At 45.9% G+C, this 10,545-nt stretch overlaps 1 protein-coding gene across 1 annotated transcript; it reads right to left on the bottom strand.

Moving 5' to 3' along the window:
- Window positions 1–2,144: 2,144 nt before the first annotated feature.
- On the bottom strand, window positions 2,145–4,001 carry LOC141020594 (probable FBD-associated F-box protein At1g32375). Its single transcript, XM_073495629.1, has 3 exons — window positions 2,946–4,001; window positions 2,777–2,860; window positions 2,145–2,561 (listed from the first exon to the last, which is right to left on the bottom strand). The coding sequence occupies exons 1-3, from the start codon at window positions 3,999–4,001 to the stop codon at window positions 2,145–2,147; spliced, it is 1,557 nt and encodes a 518-aa protein (XP_073351730.1).
- Window positions 4,002–10,545: the final 6,544 nt, after the last annotated feature.

The following is a 10,545-nucleotide window of genomic DNA, read 5'->3' on the forward strand; positions in this document are numbered from 1 at the left end:
TGTGAGAGTGTCGGATTCCGAAACGGACAACGGAGAAAAAGACCGGATGCAAGTTTTGAAAAACATATAGATGAAATGCACATGATGACATGGCAAAATGCAACACGCAAGCAAATGACATGGCAATGCCGGCGAATAATTGGAAGACACCTGGCACATCGGACTTGGAGCGTTACAACGTCGGAGTTGGATGCACATCTAGAGCAGCAAGCCACCAATGATTTGCATGCAGGTCTAATGCATCCTGCCCCATGTACATGCATACATGCACTGGGTATGATTGTGCACGCAGACTTGATCCGGCCGTCGGCTGAAGAGCAAGCCTAGATCAGATCCGAGACGATTGGATCAGTGAAGAGTGCCCAGGCTAATGAAAAAGAAATAGGCAGGAGCGCCCCGCCGCCGCCGGTCGCCATGGGACGACCTCCTCCGGCGGCGGCGGCGGGGACATCACGAAGAATTACTAGTAGATAACATAGTTTTAATGTTTGGTTTGAACTTCATACTCTATTTCAAAGATTAATCATATAAGCTTTCACTGATTTCATAGCAAACATTTCAATGAAATCTCATTGTTTTCAGCAAGAAAAACACGTTCATAAATTCACAGGCATGAATGCACACAAATTTCAGTCATTTTTAAAAGTCTCACAAGTTGAACCATGTTTCGATTGGTTCCAGAAACATCTAATCCTGCTTTCAACGAATTTCAGAAATATTTCGACAGAATTCATACTGATTTTCACAGCTGTTGTGCATTCACATCAATTGTCACGAATACACAAAATATCTAAGGATTTCAAACATGTTTATACAAATTCCTGTCAGTTTTTACAGGTCTTAGAAATAAGTTCAACCATGTTTGGATGGGTTCTAGAAACATCTAATCTTGTTTTCAATGAACTTCATAGACAATTAGACATTTTCAACAGAATTCATACTGATTGCACAACTGTTGTAGACAATTCATACAAGTGTCGCTGAGGCGTGGTGGGGCTGTTTGTGATGTTTTTAATCTTGCAATGCTACCCTGAACGTCAGTTTCATATTGGATTGGTCACAAACTCTTTTCAGACTTTAAAAAAATTCAGGGCTTCAAACAGCACAGCCAACTAACAACAAACAAGAATAGATCAGCCAACTAACAAGAACGCATTCAGACTCAGGGCTTCAAACTCTTTTCTCACGCTAGAGTCTATAGATCACTTGGTGTCGACTAGGGTTGATGCCGACACAGCAGAGTGATCAAAACGACTGCTAGCTATAAACTGTCAGCTATATCAAACCAGGGGCAAGCATGATGACTGTCAAGTATAATGAACAGTAGTAACGGCTTGTTAACAGTGAACAAGGCAAAACGGCAAGTATCCATCCTGGCCGTTGAGCCGAGCCGAGCGAGTGCCGACCGTTGGTTGGATAACTGAATCTCTCCAGAGGTGCGCTTCTTCTTCAGTAAGCGCGGGAGGTGTCGGCCAGGGAGGACGGACAACGAGCTCAGGTGCGACAACATCAGTTAAGTACAGTACTGATTAGTTACAACTACTGTACTACATCAGCTACCATAACTTTATTAGAGTAATTAATTAACCACCAGGTTTATTTGCAGCACTACTAGTAATGATATGATAAACTATCACCCTTTTGGTAACAGAATCAAAGCTAGTAGAAACTATTACTACTATCCTTTTGGCAACAGAATCTATGAATGAACTGCTCATCTTCACCTGTGCAGGGTCGATGAGCTTCTCCTAAATCGCACAAGCTCTTTCGAGTTGAGACCAACATAGCATAGCAAAATAATTCATGCTAAGAGTAACAACTGCAAAACATAGTCAAGTTGCAGCAGTTGGACAAACCAAATAACATACCAGTTGCGCGTCAGTCATCACAATACTACTCCCTCCGTTCCAAAATAGATGACCCAACTTTGTACTAACTTTATATTTAAAGTTAGTATAAAGTTGGGTCATCTATTTTGGCACGGAGGGAGTACATAGCATCCCACATACGAGTAGAACTTTACTTGGCACAAACAAGCATTCGACAGCTCGCCAAATAGGTATTTCTAGCTGCTGCCAGGTCCAACAACACAAAGTCTAGCTAGGTACCAGCAGTCTTCTTGTAAAAGAGCTATGGAGTACTAATTAACTTACAGACATCCTTTCTGGTTTGTAGTGGTAGTTGAGGTCGAAAGGGTCAGCAAAGTCGAAATCACAAGCTTTCTCGATGGAGTAAGCTGGACCTCCCACGTCATCGTGTGGGCTCTTGAAGAGCTCTAGTTTGCAAGCTTTGTTGTTCCATTTTGCACTGATCAGAGGCTTCAGTTTGGCATTCACATTACCCCCCAAAGAGAAACATTCACGGTCCACCACAACAGCCATCCGCTCTAGCACCCGCCCTCTCTCCGCGATGAACTTGAGGAAAGCAACCTCGCTTTTCGACCCTTGGAATTCGTTGAAAAACACCTTCTTCAGGCTCTGCAGGACGCATTTGATGGGACCACCCTCCTGCCAGAACTTCAGATTGACCTTCCCAGTGGGCTCTTCAGATATGGTGGAGGACTGCAGATGAAATCGGTCAGTGCATACATAGTTTGATGTTAGATATATAATCTATGGGTACATATCATGCAGCAGCAGCAAGCCATCCATCATAAAACAAATATATTTCACAGTTCTGACTATGCTAGATAAATAATCAATTATGACCATGCTAGATACTGAGTATAACATAGCCACCCACTAGTATCTGAGAAGCATCTAAGAAAGCCAGGCACTTTCTTGACAGCATCGCGGATACCAAATTGCACCTCTATGGCCAAAATTTGGACGCTAGGGACAATGCTCTCCTTGATACCAGCCTGCAATGCACCCAAGGACAGAAAAACTTATTGGCATTATCAATTGACATAGGCACAGAAAATGCAAAATGAAATTAGGATCAACTGTGAGCTGCATACCACAATGGTGAAGGTATCCTAGCACACGCAAGTTGGGTGCACGGCCAATTTTGAGCCTGGAAGAGTGGTTCCTGGTGGAGCTCATCCTGGGGGGAGTGAGCTCGCCAGTGAGAATTGTATCCCACAAGAAGAGCCTCTCCAAGCTGGGGGCATCCACCACGTCGATGTCCTCCAAGTAGGCGTGGCCGAGCTGGACGCAACGCAGGCTTTGGCTGATGAGGCGGAGGCGCACTTGGCTCTGGCTCCCCATGATAACCAGGATCTCCAGGACGGGGCTTCTTTCGAGCATGAAGGCCAGATCACAGTCCTCCATGACATTCATGCAGAGGCCAAGCTCCCGGAGGTTGGGGAATCTGGCGCGGCGCGGCACGGCGGTGCTATCCGGGAGCCTCCAGATGCCGAGATAGAGGCGGGTGAGGGAGGCACAGCTGAAGAGCGAGGCGGGGAGGCGCAGGTCAATCGGCCAAAGGCGGTTGACAAAGACGAGTTCTTGGACCCCCTTGGTGACGAGGATGTCGAGCAAGCGCGCCATCTCTGCCCGGTGCTCCTGCATTATGGTCCGGGTGAGGTGAACGCAGCGGAAAGGCCCCGGGTGCGCCGCGAGGATGCGGGACACCGCGGCGGTGACGGCGCGGGGAGAGGGGTCGCGGATGGTGAACGGCCCGGACGCGCCGCCGTCCGGAAGCAGGTGGCTGTCGACAAGGGAGAGGGGCGCCATGCGCCAGAGGGGGCGCCAGCGCGAGGCGAGGGCGGCGGTGCGCGCGGCGTCCTTGGTGGGGAGGCGGGAGAGGATGTTGACGAGGACGACGTCGGGGAGGCGGCTGATGCGGTCGACGCCGTCGTGGACCCACACGGCGGCGGGAAGCGGGAGGGTTGCGGCGGGGGACACGGGCGGGGGAGGGAGGTAGCCGTACACGAGAAGCGGCATGTTTGTGCCGAGATCCAGCGTCTCAGGGTCGTCGCCCTTGTGCTTCATGCTATCGCACATTTCGCTCATGGAGACGCTCCTGTAGACGCCGATGAGCACTTGGGGGTCGTCCATGGCCGCCGGTGGAAGGGGAGCGGATGGAGGTGGCGGCGCTGTTTTAGGAGGGGCTAGTACTCGTTGCAAAGAACACTCCATCTTCCCAGGTCACGACAAATGATGCACATTCAGCGCGCCACTTGTCGTAACCTGGAGTTTTCCCTTTTTTCATAGATTCGTTTATTCAAAAAGGAGTGCCTAGAACTCATCTGATGAAATATAAATTGGTCTCATTCACATGACGTCATCCATCTGTGTACAAAAGGTTTGGTCGTTCTATATTGTCGCTACTTCTTCCTGGGCCGTTCGTTGTTTGTTGTGTTTTTATGGGCCAGTGTACAATAACGAAAGTTGTCCGTTGTTTGTTGTTGATGAATAGAAGCATGAAGCAGCTGGGCCCTTACCCTTATTTAGGGAGCGTTTTTCTGTTGTTGTTTTTAGTTTTTTTTGCTCCAAAACAATAGCTCGGAGGAGCCTTTGCCTGGGCCCTGCCTTGTTTTATGCCAACATTATTAAATTTTTTCAAATGAATTGCCTAAAAAAGAAAATGTTAAACAGCTCGAAAAGAAAAAAAATCTGTGAAAAAATAAAAAAATATGTATGTACGTAAGAATGTTTATCGCATGAAACATGTTCATCATGTATTTTTTTTAAATGTCACATATCAAAAAAGTGCACCAAGTATTTGCACAAAAATCATTGCGAATATAACTAGGGTTATATTCGTGCTTGGTACTAGCGAGCCATGTAACAATCTGAATGTTTGAGCAAAACCAATTTGATTGCACCAATTGCGTGAGTGTTGTGACAGTTGCAGTTGCGACACCCTCCCTCTGACTAAGCGAGTGAGAGCTCATGGGCCGATCCATGTGTGTGTTATAGCAGCAATTCCATGGTTTTAGCGTGGATAGGACATCTCAAGAGGCTCAAACGACCACCACCAACTGGCACCGAGACCGACATGTGTAAAGACACCACAACGACACACCAAAAAACTTCATTTTCCTCTAGGAAATATTGTCTCCAACAAAAACCCGACACGATATACAAATGAAAAAACACCTTCATAATATAGTTGATTTTTCACTCAAGGAAAAAAATTAAAAAATATATAGTAAAGAAATTTAAAAGAAACAAATGTAAAAAAAATGATATAAGAAGAAATGTTAGTTGCACAGGCAATGTTTGCTGGGCGACTATATCAAAATAAATTATTGTGTATGATCGACGATGATACAACTATAAGCGTTCAACGGTGTGAAACTAGGATCATATATATATATATATATATATATATATATATATATATATATATATATATTCAAAAACATTATGTGTTTTCATGCGGGAAATACCAAAAGATAGTTTGTGTGTTCCGAGAAATAAAACACAAAAAAGGGCCAAAATAAAAAGTGCTTGTATGCACCCACTGTCAAGGGAAATGATAGAAACCACACCTATGTGATGCTAAGATAAAAACCGTCGATAACCACCGACAACCCTCTCCCAATTAAGTTGCGGGCGCTTCATACCTCTTGCAGTTGCGCCTGAGTATGATGAGTTGCAGTTGTACGGCTGAGTATGATGAGTACGGGCGTTTTTTCAAGAGGTCCCAGTTGCATGTGCCCGGGTTTTGTCAACTCTTGTCAACAAACACCCCCCCCCCTAGTTGCGAGTCGATGGGAAACTTACAACTGAAGACCCTCAACCAAAAAAAAAAACACACACCCCCCTAGTTGCAAGTTTCCCATCGACTCGCAACTGGGGGTCCTCAACAAACACACACACCCCTAGTTGCGAGTCGATGCTTGACATGCAACTAGGGACCCCTTGAGAAAAAGACACACACACACACCTCTAGTGCAAGTCGGTTATCGACAAGCAATTGGGGACCCTCAACCCACACACACATCCCCTAGTTGTGAATTGATGGTCAACTTGCGACTGAGGTTCCTCAACAAACACACACACACCCTAGTTGTGAGTCGATGATTGACATGCAACTGGGAACCCCTTGAGAAAAAGACACGCACACACACAAAACACACACACACACACACAAGCACGCACACATACCCCCTAGTTGCGAGTTGATGGTCAACTTGCAACTGGGGGTTCTCAACAAACACACACCTGCTAGTTGCGAGTTTGATGGTCAACATGCAACTGAGGACCCTTGACAAAAAGACACACACACACACCTCTAGTTGTGAGTCGGTTATCAAGATGCAACTAGTGACCCTCTACAAACACACACACACACACACACATCCTTAGTTGCGAGTCGATGAGCGGGGTGCAACTGGGGGCCACAACAAAACACACACCCTCTACAAACACACACACACACACACACATCCTTAGTTGCGACTTGATGAGCGGGTTGCAACCGGGGGCCACAACAAAAGACACACACACACACACACAAGACCCCTAGTTGTGAGTTGATGGTCAACTTGCAACTAGGGGACACGAATAAAACACACACACACACACACACACACACACACAGAGCACCCCCTAATTGCGAGTCGATGGACAACTTGCAACTGGGGTTTCTCAACAAATACACACACACACACACCTAGTTGTGAGTCGATGGTTGACATTCAACTGCGGACACTTTGATAAAAATAACACACAGACACACACACACACACCCCAGTTGCGAGTCGATTATCGACATGCAACTTGGGACCCTAGTTGCAAGTCGATGCTTAACATGCAACTAAGGACCCCTTGACAAATAGACACACACACATCACTCCTAGTTGCAAGTCGGTTATCAACATGCAATTGGGGACCCTTGACACACACACACACATCCCCGTAGTTGCGAGTTGATGGTCAACTTGCAACTGGGGGCCACGAATAAAACACGCACACAGACACAGACACACACGTACCCCCTAGTTGCGAGTCGATGGTCAACTTGCAACTAGGGGCCACGAGTAAAACACACACACACACACACATGCACACACACATCCCTTAGTTGCGAGTCGATGGGCAACTTGCAACTAGGGGTCCTCAACACACACACCCCCTAGTTACAAGTCGGTGGTTGAGATGCAACTAGGAGCCCCTTGACAAAAAGACACACACACGCACGCACTTCTAGTTGCGAGTCGATTATTGACATGCAACTAGGGACCCACGACAAAACAAACACACACACACACACACACACACGTACCCCCTAGTTGTGAGTCAATGGTCAACTTGCAACTGGGGGTTCTCAACAAATACACACAAACACACCCCTAGTTGCAAGTCGATGGTTGACATTCAACTGGGGACACTTTGATAAAAATAACACACACACCCCAGTTGCGAGTCGATTATCGACATGCAACTTGGGACCCTAGTTGCGAGTCGATGCTTGACATGCAACTAGGGACCCCTTGACAAATAGACAAACACACACAACACTCCTAGTTGCAAGTCGGTTATCGACATGCAATTGGGGACCCTCAACAGACAAACACAACACACATCCCCGTAGTTGCGAGTTGATGGTCAACTTGCAACTGAGGGCCACGAATAAAACACACACACACACACGTACCCCCTAGTTGCGAGTCGATGGTCAACTTGCAACTAGGGGTTCTCAACAAATACACACACACACCCCTAGTTGTGAGTCGATGGTTGACATTCAACTGCGGACACTTCGATAAAAATAACACACAGACACACACACCCCCCAGTTGCGAGTCGATTATCGACATGTAGCTTGGGACCCTAGTTGCAAGTCGATGCTTAACATGCAACTAAGGACCCCTTGACAAATAGACACACACACATCACTCCTAGTTGCAAGTCGGCTATCAACATGCAATTGGGGACCCTTGACACACACACACATCCCCGTAGTTGCAAGTTGATGGTCAACTTGCAACTGGGGTCCACGAATAAAACACACACACACACAGACACACACGTACCCCCTAGTTGCGAGTCGATGGTCAACTTGCAACTAGGGGCCACGAATAAAACACACACACACGCACGCAAACATCCCTTAGTTGCGAGTCGATGGGCAACTTGCAACTAGGGGTCCTCAACACACACACCCCCTAGTTACAAGTCGGTGGTTGAGATGCAACTGGGGGCCCCTTGACAAAAAGACACACACATGCATGCACTTCTAGTTGCGAGTCGATTATTGACATGCAACTAGGGACCCACGACAAAACAAACACACACACACACACACACACACACACACACACACACGCACACACGTACCCCCCTAGTTGCGAGTCAATGGTCAACTTGCAACAAGGGGTTCTCAACAAATACACACACATACACCCCTAGTTGCGAGTCGATGCTTGACATTCAACTGGGGACACTTTGATAAAAATAACACACACACACCCCAGTTGCGAGTCGACTATCGACATGCAACTTGGCACCCTAGTTGTGAGTCGATGCTTGACATGCAACTAGGGACCCCTTGACAAATAGACAAACACACACAACACTCCTAGTTGCAAGTCGGTTATCGACATGCAGTTGGGGACCCTCGACACACACACACACACACACAACACACATCCCCGTAGTTGCGAGTTGATGGTCAACTTGCAACTGGGGGCCATGAATAGGACCCAACAAGAGTACGAGCACACAACTAGGGGGGTACGGGTGCAACTACAATCAACCCCCACCCCCCTAAAAAACAACCCACGACCGTACTCTTGAGTTGTAGTTGCACTCGAGCTGGGTCGGTTTCAAATACAATAAAAAAATTGAAAAAGACTTCGCCGACGCTGACACCCTCCCTCCGACCCCCGGTTGCGGTAGGTCTTGCTGTTGCGCTACGGTGCTCTGAGTTGCGCTTGCGCCCGGGTTGGGGCGGTTGCAACTGTAACAAAATAAACAAAAAAATTGAAAAAAAGACTTCGCCGGCATACACACACAACCTTTAAAACAATAAAAAACTAAAAAAAATAAAAAATCTATATTTCCAAATAGAAAGGAAGAAATAAAAGTACAAACAACGAAACTATAACTGAAACTAGTTGGACAGTAGAAAGGTTGTGTGTGTATTATGTTTCTTGCAAATTGTGCATAGTTTGGTTGTGTGTGCAGTTACACGCGAACGACAGAATATACATATATGAGTAAAAGTTTTAAAAACAAAGAAAGAAAATGAAATGATTAAAAAGTTGGGCCCTTTCATCTCACTACTCTTTCCCACTTTCTATACAAAAGAAGAAATAGAAATCATAAAAAGGAAAAAACATTGTATTGAGAAAAAACAACCTGAACACAGCTGTAGTTGCAGTCATACTACAATGTTTGCAATTGCAACTCTAGTGATGGACATGCAACTACCCCAACAAACGTCCTTCCGACCCCAGTTTCAATCGGATTACAACACATACAGTTGCATGTCTAGTAGTAGACATGCAACTGCAACTGGTAAAACAACTATTAATAATTATACTAAAAAATCTACTTTTTTTGAAAAATCTACAACAATTATTTTACATAAAATAAAGTACTAAAAATTGTATACGTTCAAACAATGGAAAAGGATCTCTTAGGAAAAAGAAACAACCGCTGCTGAAGACAAGAAACAGAGGGATACAAATGCCACAATGATGCTTGGTGGCATCGGACAGAGAAACAAGCTTAGCTTCTGAATATAAAAAGAAAAAAAGCCACCTTAAAAGGCTGCTCCAGCGCTCCCTACATGGGCCACCGGCCTGCACTGCTCGTACGATGACACGAACAGCCGGTTCGCTCATCTCGCACGAATAACTACGCTTTTAATCCAACGGCTGACAAAGTGAATGAGACCAAAATAAATCTCAGCTAGCTGAGTTTTAGCAATCCCGTATTCAAAATGTTTTATCTCTTAAACCGTGCGTCCAAATCTCAAACCGTTTTCACCATTGGATTCCTCGCGTCGAGATCTTTAAAACTAGATCCCATGTTGATAGGTTTTGACGAACTTTTTTTTCATGAAAAAAATCGGACAAAAAAACCGGATGAAAAAACCAAACCGGGAGCACGGTTTTTTCCCTTTCCGAAAGAGGCACGCCCATGCCTCTCGTGGAATCAAAACCGTGACTCTCGTGGAAAGAAAAAAAAACAGAAAACGCGTTTTTTCCATTTCCGAAAGAGGCACGCCCGTGACTCTCGCGAAAGCACAACCGTGTCTTTGGCAAAAGCAAAACCGTGACTCTCGCGAAAGAAAAAAAACGCGTATTTTTTTCCCTTTCGAGAGGCACGGCCGTGACTCTCGCAAAAGCACAACCGTGGCTCTCGCGGAAGCAAAACCGTGACTCTCGCGAAAGAAAAAAAAATAGAAAACGCGTTTTGTTTTTCCCTTTCCGAGAGGCACGACCGTGACTCTCACGAAAGCACAACCGTGCCTCTCGCGGAAGTAAAACCGTGACTCTCGCGAAAGAAAAAAAAATAGAAAACGTGTTTTTTTTCGTTTCCGAAAGGCATGGCCGTGACTCTCGCTAAAGCACAACCGTGCCTCTCGCGAAAAAGGTGACTTTCCACGAAAGGGAAAAAAAGTAAACGCGTTTTTTCGCGT

This window comes from Aegilops tauschii, chromosome 3 (assembly GCF_002575655.3).
Source record: "Aegilops tauschii subsp. strangulata cultivar AL8/78 chromosome 3, Aet v6.0, whole genome shotgun sequence".
Lineage (NCBI taxonomy): Eukaryota > Viridiplantae > Streptophyta > Magnoliopsida > Poales > Poaceae > Aegilops > Aegilops tauschii.